General features: G+C 46.1%; 1 protein-coding gene across 3 annotated transcripts in view; it reads left to right on the top strand.

Annotated features, from left to right (window-relative positions):
* The window catches only part of LOC123375390 (P-selectin-like), a 76,176-nt gene that overhangs the window by 42,583 nt on the left and 13,935 nt on the right, over positions 1 to 19,658 (top strand). For all 3 annotated transcript variants that reach the window (XM_045026221.1, XM_045026222.1, XM_045026220.1), the window contains one exon: positions 15,759 to 15,944. In XM_045026221.1, the coding sequence (XP_044882156.1) occupies positions 15,759 to 15,944 (186 nt within the window). The remainder of the gene's footprint in view (positions 1 to 15,758; positions 15,945 to 19,658) is intronic.

Genomic DNA, 19,658 nt, shown 5'->3' with positions numbered 1-19,658 from the left:
TGACACCGAGTCTGGCTGCACCTCTCTCTGGCATGCCATTTCATTTGGCCCCATATGCCCCTGGCCAGAGCACTTCAACCTGAAGCTGCTCAAGACAATCTGCCATCTAAGAAAATCTTCAGTGTGCCACCCACTTCTCATAGTGCTAGGGCAGCAGATTTGGCTTGGCTGTGCCTCTGTCATGTCAGGGAGCAGAGGGCACCTGGGCTAAATTTTAGTAAATGACACTGAAACCGGGTGCGCAGGGTCACAATGCCACTCTAATTTGGCCAGGTCACCCCCGACTTCCCCATCATGATGGAGGGGCAGCCAGGCCAAATCGGCTGCCTTAGGCAGCTGCCTAGCTTGCCTATAGTTGGAGAAGCCTCTGACCCCAACCACCTCACATTGCAGTTCAAGCAACCCACACATCTGTCAGCCCATCCATCTGGCACCCTATGCCCCTAGTACCCACCCTCATGCACCCATGTACCCTTGGCACTTCATTATCCATCAGCCCATTCCCCTGGCACTTCACCCCCAACAACCAACCCTGACACATGCAAACTTTTTCATTAAAGACTTGAGCTTTACTTTTCCAGATGTAAAGTGCCCAGTTCTGGTTGTCCCAGAGAGGGGCCAATTAAACTGCTCTCACTGACATGGAGACTTCACGTATAACTCAACCTGCACCTTCTTCTGCAAGACGAGGTTTGTGCAGAATGGATCGGAGATGCTGGAGTGTATGACCCTCAGAGGCACAACATTAACTTTGGGGTGATTAGGGTGCATATTGTGGAGCTGGTGTGATACCAGGTGCCCTTTCCATAGAAGCCCAGATCTTTATTGCTAGTTCTGGAGAGGAAATCTATTCTGGATTGGGAGCCAGAGGACAGGATCCTTAGACCCAGGGCAGCTGTGTAATGATATTCAGAGTTAAGGGTAAACTTAAAAGAAGTCTACCCTTGTTAAGGTAAGAAATGCACAGTTGAGGCACCCAAGCAACCTTAATTCTGCCCCTGTCACTGCACGCAACATAAGGAGGGGGCGAGAAGAAAAAAATCAAATGTATCTTGAAAGCTCAGTTTCATCTAATCTGGATCCACTGAAATGCCTTAAACACAATGGTGTACATATTGCATAGTGTCACTATTTATTACATTGATTTACTATTCCAAGATTAGCAACATAAACACTGGGCCTGATCCTCCTCCTTGGTATCAGTTACACCTCTGCAAAGCGACCATTATCCCCACTCCTGCATCAGCATTGAGACTGGTGTGGAGGTTGCTTCCTCCCTCCCAGGGGTTGAACTTGCTGCCTTAATAGCTGATCTGTCCTGAGAAGTGAGGGAAGAAGCAACAGGTATTACCCCAAACATAGATTTAGGGACCCCCCAGAATAGCTCACCTATTGCCCCCTCCCAGGTTTACCAGAGGTTCCCTCAAAACAGCCCACCTACTAACAAATCTGTTCTCCTAAGATATGGATCTCCAGGATGGCTAAGGAAATACCTTGGATTTGCCAGTTGTTCCCTGTTTTAAAAACTCCCCAGAACAGCTCAGACTTGTTATCCACAGAGAACACAGATACAGCCTTCCGACAGATAATTGACACAAGCAGTATTCTTTCGAAAACAAAGCACCTTTTTATTGTGGCAAATAACAATCCAATAATAATCTAAAGCACAAATACCTTATAACAAGTTAAAGAGCATCCCAAAACATATTGTCTCACCGTTTGAAATGATTCAAAGTGGCTGCACGCTGTGACAGATGGCCAGTCTCTCACAAATTGCTGACAGCAGTTCTTAAGTGTATTAAGTTTTACACATATAAATTCCTTTCACAATCAGCACACATACAGACATCTTTATTAACCCAGGCATATACTTATACACACTAAGTCTATGTCTACACCAGAGACCTTACAGCAGCACAGCAGTATCACTGCAGCTGCATCGTTGTAAGTGTCCTGTGTTGCTGCTCTATGCCAATGGGAAAGAACTCTCCTGTCGGCATAATTAAACCACCCCCAAAGAGCAGTGGTACCTATGTCAGTGAAAGAGTGTCTCCCGCTGACAGCGCTGTCCACACTGGTGCTTCTGTCAGTGTAACATATGTTGGTCAGGGGTGTGGTTTTTTTCACACCCCGACCGACAAAAGCTTTACCAACAAATGTGCTGGTGTAGACATAGCCTAACACCATATTATATTACTCTGTGTTATACTATAACTAAACTATAACTGACAGGCTTACTCTGTCTGCTGACTTCACTTCAGTGGCAGGACTCCCTCTGCTGCTGCTGCTGCTTAGTCACTGCTACTGCTGCTGTTCCTCTGTCAGCTCGATCGTCCAACCGTTTGACTCTCCTCAGTACGTACTCTCCACAAACACCTCAGTTCTTTGCTCCTGTCAGTTCCTAACCCTTGGCTGCCCACTGACACACTGACTTTTATACTGTCCTGTCAGAGCTTTCCAGACACTTTTGGTAATATCTTTCTATCACATCTTTACTGCACATTTTCACTAACATTCCAAACATTCTTGAACACATGCCAACATTTCAAGCATTCCAAACATTATTTACCTCAGAATTATGGTATGCTGACCTTTCCCTTACTTTGGTTTTCCTGTCAATTCTATCTTGTTTATCTCAACTGACCTTTAGCCTACATTCTATTTACCTCACAGTTTACTACCTTTTCCTGGCAGTCTGGTTTTTAATGCTATGTTGTCATGTGCCCTTCAGCTTTCACCTAATGGTGGAGTGACTCTTGCTTATTTAAAATGGAGGCCAGGAATACAAAATGGACTCTGAAGAATTTCTCTGGTATCACAAGGATGGACTGGGTTCAAAACATGAGATGCTAGCTTGATCCTAGTTCAGACCAGGGGTCAGAAGATGCAGAGTTAGGTATAACATATAGTACTGCAGATAGGACTGCCACAGGCCTGGTCTACACTAGGACTTTAATTCGGATTTAGCAGCGTTAATTCGAACTAACCGCTCAACCGTCCACACCAGGAAGCCATTTAATTCGAACTAGAGGGCTCTTTAGTTCGAATTTGGTATCCACCCCGACAGGTGGAGTAACGCTAAATTCGACATGGCTAGCTCGAATTAGGCTAGGTGTGGATGCAAATCGAACTTATTAGCTCCGGGAGCTATCCCACAGTGCACCACTCTGTTGACGCTCTGGACAGCAGTCGGAGCTTGGATTCTCTGACCAGCCACACAGGAAATGACCCGGGAAAATTTGAATTCATTTTCCTGTCTGGGCACTTTGAATCTGACGTCCTGGCTGTACATCGGGGCGAGCTCCGCAGCACCTGCAACGATGCAGAGCTCTCCAGCAGAGGAGTCCGGCCAATCCAAGAATAGAAAGAGGTCCCCAGCATGGACAGACCGGGAAGTCCTGGATCTGATCGGTGTGTGGGGCGAGGAGTCTGTGCTGTCGGAGCTGCGCTCCAGCAAGCGGAATGCAAAGACCTTCGAGAAGGTCTCCAAAGCAATGATAGAGAAAGGATACAGCCGGGATGCAATGCAGTGTCGCGTGAAAATCAAGGACCTGAGACAAGGCTACCAAAAAGTCAGAGCGGCAAACGGACACTCCGGAGCCCTGCCCCAGACATGCCGCTTCTACGAGGCACTGCATGCCATTCTAGGTGGGTCTGCCACCACTGCCCCACCAGTGACCGTGGACTCAGTGGATGGCATAGTGAACCTGGACAGTTCCTCCTCGATGTTCGCCGATGTGGAAGATGAGGAAGGGTCTGTGGAGGACGGCGCAGGCGACAGCGAACACAATACCGCTTTCCCTGACAGCCAGGATCTCTTCATCACCCTCACAGAGATCCCCTACCAACCCTCCCCGGCCGTTAACCCGGACTCTGAATCAGGGGAAGGATCAGGCGGTAAGTGCTATAAACATGTAAACATTTATTTTTTATAAAACAGGTATAAAAAAATAGAAATACTATATATAAAATTTTCAATGAAAAACTATATGAAAAGTAGGTCCACACATATAGGGATTGAACAATAATCCTCCAGGGACAATTCAAGAAAGGTCTCATTTAGGTCCTCGAAACGCCTCCGCAGGAGGTTCCTGGGGAGAGGTGCCTTGTTGGGTGCTCCGTGGAAGCACACTCTTCTGCGCCAGGACATCCTTATGTAGATGGGAATCATCGCCTCCACAAGCATGGCCGCATATGGTCCTGGTCTCTGCAGGGCTTCCCTTAGCATCCGCTCTTTGTGACTCCGAGGGACCCGCATCAGGGTGATCTCGTTCATGAAATGCTGCATCTAATTAGGGCAATTAGTGTATTGTTACTGTTGTGAATGGTTGACTTTTACTTTGCATAACAATGACCCTTGCTTGACAGCCACGTGTTGTAGGCCACATAGGAAAAGCATACATTGATCTTTCCCGTGCACTGGCGGGAGTGGCTGGAAAAGGGTCAGAGTATATGATTTCCAGATTGCCTTTAGCGGGAGGGCACAGCTATCCATTAACTGATAAGCAGAATGTACTGTAAGGCTTACCAGGACTGTCTGCTAGACGGATTCAGCTGTCTCTCCCCACTTGTCCGCTCTCCTGTGCAATGCCGCAGCCAATGAGAGCGTATTCCGAAATCTCGAACTTGTCCTGAGATCTCGTGAGACTTGTTGCCCTGTATGGTCTTGTTCAGAGAAACTGACTAGACTGTGTTCACTGTTCGCAAACATGTATCTGTTCAAGGAAATCAGTTACTTTTCCCATCACACAGCTTCGGCTCTTTCCCGGACTGCCCCGGCATCCCCCTCGCAGAGGCTGGTGCAGATTAGGCGGCGAAAGAAAAAGACTAGGGACGAGATGTTCGCGGAACTGATGGCCTGCTCCAGAGCCGAGGCGGCAGAGCAGAGACAGTGGAGGGAGACCCTATGTCAACAGCATCGCACACACATCGAACGGGATGACAGGTGGCGGCAGGAAGACCAGCAGGCGACTCAAACGCTGCTTGGGCTAATGAGGGAGCAAACGGACACGCTCCGGTGCCTTGTTGATGTTATGCAGGATTGCAGGCAGGAGGACAGAGCCCCCCTGCAGTGTATCTGCAACTGCCCTCCCCCGCCAAGAAGTCCTGCCCCCCCCCACCCAAAAGTACAAGACAGAGGGGCGGTAGGGGCCGTGAGAACTGTCACTGCACCACTGCATAGCGCTAATGTACCACACACCTCTCACGCTATAAATTTGTAGAAGTGCTTCCCTTACAGGCTCACCCAGTCCCAAATCCAAGTTTCATCCCCCCAGTGTGTATTAGATTATTAAAAGCTGTTTGCTGTTATTCACTGTTTCGGTCACGTCTTTCGTGTCAGAGGATTTTTTTGTGTATGTGGGGGGGAGGGGATTTATAATTGCACGGTATAGCCTACATTACCAGGGTACAGACTTGGGGCCATGATCAACTGCAGGGCACACACACACTGCAGTCAGTAGGCACCAGGGTCACTCTGTGTGGTGTATGCTGCCCCGGGTCATTCTGTGATGTGTATGCTTGTCCAGGGTCCTAGCGCCTGCCACCCCCTTAATGTTAAGGCACGCTGCCCTTACCATGCACTTCCACCGTAGCAACGAGCCTCTCCGCTGCCCTGAGCCCCAACAAGAGCCCTCATCCACGGACAGATACTCACCCTTCCCCCACACCCCTCACCCCTTCCTACGCCCAAACCCGCAGCCCACTGCCGTCATCCAAACCCCTATCCAAAGAAGGCACCACTCGCCCCTTCCTGCAAACCCACCCCTTCCTGCAATCTCTCCCCTTCATGCACAACCACTTGCAATCGTCCCCCACCCCAGAGACCTATGTAGGAGCAGGAGGCTGTCATTCCTCTATGGAACAAGCGGTCTGTACATCAGTGCACACCGTGCCCAGCACAGTATGCGTCCATGTTTCAACACCTGAACAGAAATGCAAAGTAAAACAAAGATTTATTAATAATGAGTGTTACAATTAATTTGCTTTAAAACGTGCTTTGGAAGTGGGGGAAACTTGGAGAACGGGGTATGTAACCGCAGATCAAAATCGACACATAGAGACACAGGCCCAGGGTCAGTTTCTCTTGAAAGCAAGTGGAGAGTCATAGGTTACCCTGCTCTCCGAGGAAACTTGCTTTCAAAGCCTCCCGGATACACAGCGCTTCCCGCTGGGATATTCTCTCGGCACGGGTGTCTGGCTGAGCGTAAACTGCAGCCAGGCGATTTGCCTCAACCTCCCATCCGGACAAAAAGGTCTCGCCCTTGCTCTCACAGAGATTGTGTAGCACACAGCAAGCAGCAATAACTACGGGGATATTCTTTTCGCTGATGTCCGAGCGAGTCAGTAAGCTCCGCCATCTCCCCTTGAGACGTCCGAAAGCACACTCCACCACCATTCTGCACTTGCTCAGCCGGTAGTTGAAGAGTTCCTTCTCTCTGTCCAAGGCGCCTGTATAGGGCTTCATGAGCCAGGGCATTAGCGGGTAGGCTGGGTCCCCGAGGATCACTGTAGGCATCTGCACATCCCCAACCGTAATTTTGTGGTCCGGGAAGAAAGTACCTGCCTGGAGGCATTTAAACAGACCAGAGTTCCTGAACACACGCGCGTCATGAACCTTGCCCGCCCACCCAACGAAGATGTTGGTAAAACGTCCCCTATGGTCTACCAGTGCTTGCAGCACCATTGAAAAGTAACCCTTTCGGTTAATGTACTCGCTGGCCTGGTGGGCTGGTGCCAGGATAGGGATGTGAGTCCCATCTATAGCCCCACCGCAGTTTGGGAATCCCATCGCGGCGAAGCCATCTATGATGTCCTGGACGTTTCCGAGAGTCACTACCTTTGAGAGAAGTTGCTCAACGATTGCGTGGGCTACTTCAATCACAGCAACCCCCACGGTAGATTTGCCCACGCCAAAGTGGTTCGCTACTGACCGGTAGCTGTCTGGCGTTGCAAGTTTCCAGAGGGCTATGGCCACTCGCTTCTGCACACTCAGGGCTGCTCGCATCCGGGTGTCCTAGCGCTTCAGGGCAGGGGACAGCAAGTCACAGAGTTCAAGGAAAGTGCCCTTACGCATCCTGAAGTTTCGCAGCCACTGTGATTCATCCCAGACCTGCAGCACTATGCGGTCCCACCAGTCCGTGCTTGTTTCCCGGGCCCAGAATCGCCGTTCCACACCATGAACTTGACCCATTGCCACCATGATCTCCACGGCGCGGCGTAACCTGCTTTGTGAGAGGTCTGCGCCACTCTGTGAATTCCTGTCCTCACCGCGCTGCCGGAGCCTCCTCGCCCGATTTCTCAGCAGCTGACTGTGGAAGAGGTGTTCGATAAGGTGCGAGGAGTTGACAACGGCCATAAGTGCAGCGATGATCGCAGCGGGCTCCATGCTCGCAGTGCTGTGGCGTACGCGCTGTAACTGACAAGAGAAGGGTGCGAACAGATTTCCCGCCGAAGCTTTCAGGGAGGGAGGGCGTGATTGACGGTTCAATGACGACACTTACCCAAAACCACCCTCGACACATTTCTCCCCCCAGCAGGCATTGGGGGCTCTACCCAGCATTCCAATGGGCAGCGGGGACTGCGGGAACTGTGGGATAGCTTCCCACAGTGCACCGCTTCCAAAGTCGACGCTGGCCCCGTGAATGTGGACTCAGAAATTCGAATTAGTGTATTTAGTATGGATACACAAATTCGATTTCATAAGGTCGAATCCACAAATTCGAACTAAGTTGATTCGAAATAGTCTTGTAGTGTAGACAAGGCCACAGTATTGCCCTGTAGCACCCTGCAGATGCAGAAAGATAAAAGGCAGGACTGTTTCTGTGAGCATGATACACTGTATTATGCCAGAGATGAGTAGTGGCTGGCTGCTTTGTCTCCAGCTATGTCAGCTGAATAACACCAAAATGAATCATTGTTTGAATGAGCAAACCTCCTTGAGGCACACAGAATTTGTTTTACCTTCCACTTGTTGGCCACTTATTAGACAGCATTGTGACTGCTCAATAGTTGCTTCAACTGCAGTCAGTTTAACTGGCAAATCTTAACTAGGATGTTTCTCAGGGAACTGACTTAAACCTAATGATAGTCAATGGCAACACTGTTGATCAATTGTTTGGTCTGGAGGTGATTAAGTGGTGGTCCTGTGGGGACATGAGGTCGTTACAATCCGCAGAAATTGATGCCACTTTGTTTCTGTTTTAAAGACCTCTGCTAGTGCTAGGCCAGCAAAGCTAAACCACTTCAGTGCTCTGTTCCACACCTTGTAAACATTCCTCAAAGTTAACTGCTCTCTTCAAGCTGCTCATATCCCAAGAGTTCTCAGAAATTTCCTCTAGTTCAATTGCATCTCAACCCGGCCTTTGGTCAGGTCTAGTTCTATGTTGTTACCTTTCCTTCATTAGTAAGATAAATCAATTTCATAAGCACTGAGAGCCATTTCCGTTACAAATATGTCACCTCTTAGTTTGGAAATCCCCTTAATTGAAACAATTGGCTTCCTAATTATCTATATACTTCTGAGCTTTGCAGGGCATATGTGTCACACACAGGTGTGTTCAGAGAGCCTCTGTAGGTGCCATCATTACTTCAGGGACTTCATTCCCTAGAATTTCCTCCTTTTCATTTTTTCTAGACCCACCTCTCTGTTTAAAGCTGCAGGGGAGGTTATTTGAACTGGATGAGCTGCAGCTTCCCAGTGAAGAAAGAGGGGATTCACTAGGACAGAGGCATGTAGTTCTGGTATGTCACCATGCATCAAAAGCTGGTACAGACTTGGCAACTCAGGCCAATAATCAGTCATTCACAGAAAGAACAATTCTCCCTAATTTTTATAGTCAGGAGTTTGACTTAAACAGTTGGGCTACAAGAAAATCTACTTCCTTCTATGTGGTGGGTTGGCCACAGCTAACCTCACTCTTTCTTCCATTCTTGCCACAAGCAACCAGTTCCCCATCCTTAGTGGTGGGTGAACAATTTGTCTTCCTGCTGTCTACATTGTGGAGGCCAGGACTATAGTAACACATCACCAACAAGCTGGCCCAAGTGTGACGCAGTAGGGGAGTGGGGCGGATTGACCTGGGAATGTCATCTAGTTTTACTGGGACTGTCTGCATTGGGGATAGGAGAGCAGGAGATGGCTTTATTTGAGGGACGATACCTGAGCCCGTAACCTGAGCCAGGAGGGGGGTGGGGCCAGGTGACACTTTTGCCCGGGAAACTGGACAAAGGGAGAGGAAGAGCCGGGGGGAGGTGAGTGAGTCGGCTGGAGGGGGGTTTTCGGTATTGGGCTGGCTGGGAAGAGGCAGGGAACCCCAAGTCTGGGGTCTAAGCTCCTTGCCTCCAGAGGGACCTGGCTGAGAGGTCCTGGTTGTACCTACAAGCCCTGCTTGGGATTGTGTTCCTGTCGTCTAATAAACCTTCTGTTTTACTGGCTGGCCGAGACTTATGGTGAATTGCAGGAAGGGAGGGTGCAGGGACCTGACTCCCCGACACTCTGTGACACCAAAGCATTATTACTAAGTGTAAAAAGAGGAAACCAAACAAGGCAAATTTAGGCTGAATATTTGCAAGGCTTCCTGGCAGTGGGATTTATCACACAGTGGAATTGTCCCCCAAAGAAATGTGTGGATGCCCCATCACTGGGCATATTTAAAACTAGGCAGTAAAAAGCAGGGTAGGAAACAATCCTGCCTTTGTCTCCAGGCCTGGACTAAATGTGGCCCATTAGCTCTTTCCCATCTCTTAGGCATGCGAGCATTTATGTATTCACTCATATGTTTGGTATTATGTACCGTTTGGTGTTTTACCCAACATTGGGGGTCCTTGGCTGAGTTGCAGAGCTCTCTTTGCTGTCAGTTTTCCTCCTCATTTGTAAGTGAATAGCTGTGAATTCCACATTTTTCCTAGCTATAGGGTGTCAACTTCACATGTCTTTTACCTGACTAAAAGTCCTATTTCTTCTTGAAACATAGATTGAAAGCTTTCAGAGAGGGAAGCAAGTTCTTTCTTTTTTCCCTTCAAACTGGAAAAAAAATCAGGCTTATTGTTTTTAAGGCACTAGAACTATCCAAAATCCTGGCCTATTTTGGTGTCAGATGCTGCCCAGAACTTGCACCATGGTGTTCCTGAGCAATCTTATAGGTGCATAGATTCCAAGGCCAGAGGTGACCACTGTGATCATCTAGTCTAACCTCTGGTATAGCACAGGCCAGAGAATTGCCCCAAATAATTCCTACAGCAGATCTTTTAGAAAACCATCCAGTCTTGATTTAAAAATTGTCAGTGATGGAGAATCCACAACCCTTGGTAAATTGTTCCAGTGGTTAATTACTCTCATTATTAAAAAATTATGCTTTATTTCCCATCTAAATTTGTAGCTTCAACTTGCAGCCACTGGATTGTGTTAGACCTTTCTCTGCTAGATTGAAGATCCCACTATCAAATAGCTGTTGCTGTTATTGGGGCCAGAGGGGTCATGCAGGGCCTCCTGACTAGTGGCTACAGTTCAAATATGGCGGCAGTCCCACCTAAGGGCTACAGTTCAAGTATGTTAGCAGTCCTGCCCAGTGGCTTTGGTCCTGTTGGAGGCAGTCCTGCCCAATGGCAATAGTTCAAATGTGGCGATAGTCCCGCCAAGTGGCAACAGTCAATGGCAATGGTGCAGATGTGGCAGAAGTCCTGCCGACTAGTCACAGCTCAAACGGGAGTAGGGGAACTCAGGCTATGGTGTCAGCCTCCAGTCAGCTTCCTTGGCCACTTCCTGCTACCATCTGCATCCCATCCAGTTGCCACCCATCTCTGGTAGACTTCTCCTTCTGGGCTTCCAGAAGGAGAAGCCCTCATTCTGGCCACTGGGTGCTATGTCTTCCCTGCTCGATGCTGGGTCAATGCTGGTCCTGCCTGGGAGCTCCCAGGGCACGGCCTACTACCTGGCTTGCCAGCCCCAGACTGAGCTGCCTGGCTGGCTTTTAAACCCTGCCTCCAGGCTGAGCATGCTCGGCAAGGGCATGGGGCAGGGCTTCCTTAGCCCTTAACTGTTACTTAACCCACTCCTGGCCAGTGAGGGGTTTATACCTCCCATCAGAATTGCCCATGTGGGTACTTATAGACTGTGATCAATCCACCCCTTAAACTTCTCTTTGTTAAGATAAATAGATTGAGCTCTTTGAGTTTGTCACTATAAGGCAGGTTTTCTAATCCTTTAATCATTCTCATGGCTCTTCTCTGAACCTTTTCCAATTTATCAACATCCTTCTTGAATTACGGACACTAGAATTTGACGCAGAATTCCAGTAATGGTCACACCAGTGCCAAAAACAGAGGTAAAATAACCTCTCTGCTCCTCCTCGGGGTTCCCCTTATTATGTATCCAAGGATCACACTAGCTCTTTTGGCCACAGTGTTACACTGGGAGCTCATATTCAGCTGATTATCCCCACGACCCCCCCAATCCTTGTCAGAGTCATTGTTTCCTAGGATAGAATCCCCAATCCTGTAAGTACAGCCTACATGATTTGTTCCTGGATGTAATAATAGATTAGATTAAATCTCAGGAAAAACTTCCTAACTGTCAGAACAGTCAGACAGTGGAACAGACTGCCTCGGGAGGTTGTAGAAGCTTCTTCACTGGAGGTTTTCAAAAGGAGGCCAGATAGCCATCCATCTTGGATGGTTTAGCCACAACAAATCCTGCATCTTGGCAGGGGGTTAGACTAGATGGTGGTCCCTTCTAACCCTGTGATTCTATGGTTCTGTGATTCTCCATTTAGCTGTTTTCAAATGCACATTGTTTTCTTGCACCCAGCTGACCAACAGATCCAAATGGCTCTGTATCAATGACCTGTCCTCATTATTTACCACTCCCCACATTGTTGTGTCATCTGAAGAATTTATTAGTAATGATTTTATGTTGAGCCAAGAACGGATCCCTGAAGGACCCCACTAGAAATACCCACTCAATGAGGAATCCTGTTTACAATTACATTTTGAGACCTATCAATTGGCCAGCTTTTAATCTGTTTAATGTGTGCCATAATTTTATATTATTCTAGTTTAACCAAAATGTTGTGCGGTAAAAAGACAGACATCTTACAGTGTATTACAGAGTATGTGTATTACAGGGTATATGTATTACATCAACACTATTGCCTTTATCAACAAAACATTTAATCTCATCAAACAAAGATATTGTTAGTTTGATATATTTTCCATAAACCTCTGTTAATTGGCATTAATTATATTACCTTCTTTTAATTCTTTATTAATCGAGCCCCGTATCAGCTGCTCCATTATGTTTCCTAGTATCAGTGTCAGATTGACAGGCCTATAAGTATCCAGCTCATCTTGAAACACAGCTCTGAACAGGCCTCAGGCATGGCTGTTAATGTGTGCCTGCAAAGTAGTTGTCAGTGCTGAATGGAGCTATCACAGGAAAAATGGGGTTGGTATGAATTGTATTAAAAGGATCCAAACTCTGTCGTAATCCACAGACTTCCATACCACAGGCTCTTCAGTCTCACCTACTGCTAAGGTAACTAGAGGCTCAAGGCAAGGGTCCCCTTTCCCCATTATTATGATTTAGTCTAGAGCTCTCTAGGCCTTGTGACAGTTGCACTTACTTTCTGTAACCAGGGGTAGCACAGTTGTCCGAGCTGCTCCCTGGGGAGGAAGCACACTGCTCCTGTAGCTGCAGGCTGGTGTTCAAGACCAGCAATGTTCCACACAAAGAGTATGTCTACACTGCAATCAGAGGTGGGATTGCAGCATACCTGAGCTGGCTTTGATTGAGCTCAATGGGAATATTTATACAGCAACTAGATACCTGCTCCTGGCCTGTGTCAGTCAACTTGGGCTTGCGGAGCTCAGGATTCAGGGTTATTTGATTGCTGTGTAGACTTCCAGGCTTGGGCTGGAGCTTGATCTACGCATGCTCCAGTCACACTTCTGATTGCAGTGCAGACAGACTTTAAGAGGTGCTTAGTCAATGTCTCTAGTTACAGTTTCCTAGCAGGAGGTATACACTGCATGCTCCCAATTACATAGTGAGAACGATCTGGAGGATGGTGTGGACTGCACCCTTAGCAAGTTTGCAGATGACACTAAACTGGGAGGAGTGGTTGATACGCTGGAGGGTAGGGCTAGGATACAGAGGGACCTAGACAAATTAGAGGATTGGGCCAAAAGAAATATGATGAGGTTCAACAAGGACAAGTGCAGAGTCCTGCACTTAGGACGGAAGAATCCCATGCACTGCTACAGACTAGGGACCGAATGGCTGGGCAGCAGTTCTGCAGAAAAGGACTTAGGGGTTACGGTGGACGAAAAGCTGAATATAAGTCAACAGTGTGCCCTTGTTGCCAAGAAGGCTAATGGCATTTTGGGTTGTATAAGTAGGGGCATTTCCAGCAGATCAAGGGATGTGATCATTCCCCTCTACTCAGCACTGGTGAGGCCTCATTTGGAGTACTGTGTCCAGTTTTGGGCCCCACACTACAAGAAGGATGTGGATAAATTGGAGAGAGTCCAGCGGAGGGCAACAAAAATGATTAGGGGGCTGGAGCACATGACTTATGAGGAGAGGCTGAGGGAACTGGGATTGTTTAGTCTGCAGAAGATAAGAATGAGGGGGGATTTGATAGCTGCTTTCAACTACCTGAAAGGGGGTTCCAAAGAGGATGGATCTAGACTGTTCTCAGTGGTAGAAGATGACAGAACAAGGAGTAATGGTCTCAAGTTGCAGAGGGGGAGGTTTAGGCTGGATATTAGGAAAAACTTTCACTAGTAGGGTGGTGAAGAACTGGAATGGGTTACCTAGGGAGCTAGTGGAATCTCCTTCCTTAGAGGTTTTTAAGGTCAGGCTTGACAAAGCCCTGGCTGGGATGATTTAGTTGGGTTTGGTCCTGCTTTGAGCAGGGGGTTGGACTAGATGACCTCCTGAGGTCCCTTCCAACCCTGAGATTCTATGAACTATCAGTGACCCACTTCCTCTGAGCTTTTCATCCATCCATCCCTGCTGCATTCCATGCCCCACTAGGGTGTACTAATGATAGGGTGTCTTCCCAGGTTGGCAATGGCTGCATTGTGTACTGTAATATTTAAGGTTGAGCTTTGTGAGATGGGTCTGAACTAGGGCAGTAAAGCAATTAAAAACATTAATTGCAATTAATCACTTGATTAATTGCACTGTTAAACTATAATAGAATACTATTTAAATATTTTTGGGTGTTTTCCACATTTTCAAATATTGATTTCAATCTCAGAGAATACAAAGTGCCCACTTTATATTTATTTTTTATTATAAATATGTGCACTGTAAAAATAAAAGAAATAGTATTTTTCAATTCACTTAACACCAGTACTGGAGTGCAATCCTTTGTCATGAAAGTTGAACTTACAAATGTAGCATTATGTACAAAAAATAATTGCATTCAAAAATAAAACAATGTCAAACTTTAGAGCCTACATGTCCACTCAGTCCTACTTCTTGTTCAGCCAATCGCTCAGACAAACAAGTTTGTTTACATGTGCAGCAGATAATGCTGCCCGCTTCTTGTTTACAATGTCACCTGAAAGTGAGAACAGGCATTTGCATGGCACTGTTGTAGCCAGTGTTGCAAGATATTTATGTGCCAGATGTGCTAAAGATTCATATATCCTATGTGATATGTCCCTTCATGTGTCCATACTGATGATGTGTTCTGCTCGATAATGATCCAAAGCAGTGCAGACCGATGCATGTTCATTTTCATCATCTGAGTCAGATGCCACCAGGAGAAGACTGGATTTCTTTTTTGGTGGTTCGAGTTCTGTAGTTTCTGCATTGGAGTGTTGCTCTTTTAAGACTTCCAGATGCATGCTCCACACCTTGTCCCTCTCAGATTTTGGAAGTCACTTCATATTCTTAAACCTTGTTTCAAGTGCTGTAGCTATCTTTAGAAATCTCACATTGGTACCGTCTTTGCGTTTTGTTAAATCTGCTGTGAAAGTGTTCTTAAAACGAACAACATGTGCTGGGTCATTATCCAAGACAGCTCTAACATGAAATGTATGGCAGAATGCGGGTAAAACAGAGCAGGAGACATACAACTTTCTCCCAAGGTGTTCAGTCACAAATTTAATTAATGCATTATTTGTTAATGATCATCATCAGCATGGAAGCATGTCCTCTGGAATGGTGGCTAAAGCATGAAGGGGCATATGAATGTCCAGCATGTCTGGAATGTAAATACCTTGCGATGCTGGCTACAAAAGTGCCATGGGAATGCCTGTTCTCTCTTTCAGGTGACATTGTAAATAAGAAGTGGGCAGCTTTATCTCCCATAAATGTAAACAAACTTGTTTGTCTGAGCGATTGGCTGAACAAGAAGTAGGAGACTGAGTGGACTTGTAGGCTCTAAAGTTTTATTGTTGTTTTGTTTTTGAGTGCAGTTATGTAACAAAAAAACCTACACTTATAAGTTACACTTTCACAACAAGGAGATTGCATTATGGTATTTGTATGAGGTGAACTGAAAAATACTATTTCTTTCGTTTATCACTTTTACAGTGCAAATATTTGTAATAAAAATAGTAATATAAAGTGAGCACTATATACTTTATATTCTGTGTTGTAAATGAAATCAATATTCTATTGTTTAACAGTGTGATTAAAACTGCGATTAATCACGATGATTTTTTTTTAGTTAATGGCATGAGTTAACTGTGATTAATCGACAGCCCTAGTCTGAACATTTCATCATTTGTTTTTTTTATTCCAGTCATGAGATGCCCCAAGCTGAGGGGCCTAGAGCCAATTCTTATGAATTGCTCCCACCCTCTGGGATCCTTCAGCTATGGGTCAGTGTGTCGCTTCCGCTGCACTCAGGGCTACTTCCTCAATGGGACGAGCAGGGTTCAGTGCCAGCCTGATGGGTACTGGTCAGACAAGATGCCTGCCTGCCAAGGTAAGTTGTTTTTTCCATGTTCTAGCTTCCATGTGGAGCAGTGCTTTTCCTTTACAAGATCTTTGCCAGAGACAGACAAGAGGATGAATGTGGAGAGGCTCAGGTGGGGAGTGAGCATTCCCAGTGTGGGGAAAGAAATCCAGGGCTAGCAAATGAGGCTGGGCTCGGTAACAGGAAGAGCAGGGCCCTTTGGGGTATACATTAATAATTACAGCCCTTTGCAAATAATGCTCCATCCAGTTTCATTTGCACCCTAACAATTTGTTTGGTTTGTTGACTGCCACTGCACATAAAGCAGAGCAGTGCTCTCCACTGAATTGTCCCTAGGGATGCCCAAGTCTATTTCCTGAGCTCACACAGCTTATTTATAACTCAGTATGATGGATGGGTAGTTTGAGTTATTCCCTTCAGCCAAGGGCACCAGAACCAGCTATGTCCACCCACTTTTTACACGGATGCAGTTGGGGGGCAGGGGGCCACATTGCCCCCCCCCAACCGCAAGCCCAGACTGGCACAGAGTGGCACAGGCAGGGGCTGTGTTTCACAGCGGGCAGCTGATGATGCGCTCCCCCACTGTAAAGCTCAGCCCCTGCCCACAGCAATAGCCTCTTCCCAGTGGGGGACTGAGGTGGGCCTTAGCCCCCCCTCACCACTAGTCCCTGCTAGAGGGCTTATTCCTTGACCCTTCCACTTCTCTGGTCCTTCTTGCCTGAACAGAGAGCAACAATACCCAAAGTCCGAAGGTGAACTTCCAGCAAGCTTAAATCCAAATTCCTTTTTCCTTATTTTCAAATAGACTCAGACTCAGACTTGAAGGTCAGAAGGGACCATTATGATCATCTAGTCTGACCTCCTGCACAATGCAGGCCACAGAATCTCACCCATCCACTTCAATAACAAACCCCTAACCTATGTCTGAGTTATTGAAGTCCTCAAATTGTGGTTTGAAGACCTCAAGCTGCAGAGAATCCTCCAGCAAGTGACCGTGCCCCATGCTGCAGAGGAAGGCGAAAAACCTCCAGGGCCTCTGCCAATCTGCCCTGGAGGAAAATTCCTTCCCGACCCCAAATGTGGCGATCAGTTAAACCCTGAGCATGTGGGCAAGACTCACCAGCCAGCACCCAGGAAAGAATTCTCTGTAGTAACTCAGATCCCACCCCATCTAACATCCCCATCACAGACCACTGGGCATACTTACCTGCTGATAATCAAAGATCAGTTGCCAAATTAATTGACAAAATTAGGCTATCCCATCATACCATCCCCTCCATAAACTTATCAAGCTTAGTCTTAAAGCCAGATATGTCTCTTGCCCCCACTACTCCCCTTGGAAGGCTGTTCCAGAATTTCACTCCTCTAATGGTTAGAAACCTTCGTCTAATTTCAAGTCTAAACTTCCTAGTTTCCAGTTTATATCTATTTGTTCTTGTGTCCACATTGGTACTAAGCTTAAATAATTCCTCTCCATCCCTAATATTTATCCCTCTGATATATTTATAAAGAGCAGTCATATCCCCCCTCAACCTTCTTTTGGTTAGGCTAAACAAGCCAAGCTCTTTGAGTCTCCTTTCATAAGACAGGTTTTCCATTCCTCAGATCATCCTAGTAGCCTTTCTCTGTACCTGTTCCAGTTTGAATTCATCCTTCTTAAACATGGGAGTCCAGAACTGCACACAGTATTCCAGATGAGGTCTCACCAGTGCCTTCTATAACGGTATTAACACCTCCTTATCACTACTGGAAATACCTCGCCTGATGCATCCCAAGACCGCATTAGCTTTTTTAATGGCCATATCACATTGGTGGCTCATAGTCATCCTGTGATCAACCAATACTCCGAGGTCCTTCTCCTCCTCTGTTACTTCCAACTGATGTGTCCCCAATTTATAACTAAAATTCTTATTAGTCCCTAAATGCATGACCTTGCACTTTTCACTATTAAATTTCATCCTAATACTATTACTCCAGTTTACAAGGTCATCCAAATCTTCCTGTATGATATCCCAGTCCTTCTCTGTGTTAGCAATACCTCCCAGCTTTGTGTCATCCGCAAACTTTATTAGCACATTCCCACTTTTTGTGCCAAGGTCAGTAATAAAAAGATTAAATAAGATTGGTCCCAAAACTGATCCCTGAGGAACTCCACTAGTAACCTCCTTCCAGCCTGACAATTCACCTTTCAGTACGACACGTTGTAGTCTCCCCTTTAACCAGTTCCTTATCCACCTTTCAATTTTCATATTGATCCCCATCTTTTCCAATTTAACTAATAATTCCCCATGTGGAACCATATCAAATGCCTTACTGAAATCGAGGTAAATTAGATCCACTGCGTTTCCTTTGTCTAAAAAATCTGTTACTTTCTCAAAGAAGGAGATCAGGTTGGTTTGGCATGATCTACCTTTTGTAAAACCATGTTGTATTTTGTCCCAATTACCATTGACCTCAATGTCCTTAACTACTTTCTCCTTCAAAATTTTTTCCAAGACCTTACATACTACAGATGTCAAATTAACAGGCCTATAGTTACTCGGATCACGTTTTTTTCCCCTTTCTTAAAAATAGGAACTATGTTAGCAATTCTCCAGTTGTATGGTACAACCCCTGAGTTTACTGATTCATTAAAAATTCTTGCTAATGGGCCTGCAATTTCATGTGCCAATTCCTTTAATATTCTTGGATGAAAATTATCTGGGCCCTCTGATTTCATCCCATTAAATTGTTCGAGTTTGGCTTCTACCTCGGATGTGGTAATATCTACCTCAAGAGCCTCATTCCCATTTGTCATCCTACCATTATCCCTAAGCTCCTCATTAGCCTCATTAAAGACTGAGGCAAAGTATTTGTTATCTAATTGGGCCATGCCTAGATTATCCTTAACCTCCATTCCATCCTCAGTGTTTAGCGGTCCCACTTCTTTCTTTGTTTTCTTCTTATTTATATGGCTATAGAACCTTTTACTATTGGTTTTAATTTCCTTTGCAAGGTCCAACTCTACATGGCCTTTGGCCTTTATCACTTTATCCCTACATGTTCTGACCTCAATAAGGTAGCTTTCCTTGCTAATCCCTCCCATCTTCCACTCCTTGTAGGCTTTCTACTTTTTCTTAATCACCTCTCTAAGGTGCTTGCTCATCCAGCTTGGTCTACAACTCCTGCCTACGATTTTTTCTCCTGTCTTGGGATGCAGGCTTCTGATAGTTTCTGCAACTTCGACTTGAATTCCAGGCCTCCTCCGCCTTTAGATCCACAAGTTCTTCAGTCCAATCCACTTCCCTAACTAATTTCCTTAATTCTTTAAAGTTAGCCCTTTTGAAATAAAAACCCCTAGTCCCAGATCTATTTTTGTTTATTCTTTCATCTAGTTTGAACTGAATTAGCTCATGATCACTCGAACCAAGGTTGTCCCCTACAACCATTTCTTCTATGAGATCCTCACTACTCACCAAAACCAAATCTAAAATGGCATCCCCTCTTGTTGGTTCTTCAACTACTTGGTGACGAAATCCATCAGCTATCACATCCAGAAAAATCTGAGCCCTATTATTGTTACTAGCACTTGTCCTTCAGTCTATATCTGGGAAGTTAAAGTCTCCCATGATCATACAATTCTCATTAGTGTTTACTTCATTAAAAACATTAAAGAGGTCTCTATCCATATCTAAATCAGATCCCAGCGGTCTGTAGCACATCCCAAGCACTATCTCAGGGGAG

Source organism: Mauremys mutica, chromosome 8, assembly GCF_020497125.1.
Source record: "Mauremys mutica isolate MM-2020 ecotype Southern chromosome 8, ASM2049712v1, whole genome shotgun sequence".
In the NCBI taxonomy this organism is placed as follows: Eukaryota; Metazoa; Chordata; order Testudines; family Geoemydidae; genus Mauremys; species Mauremys mutica.
Note: the sequence above shows the minus strand (reverse complement) of the source record. Positions and strands in the feature narration are given on the sequence as shown.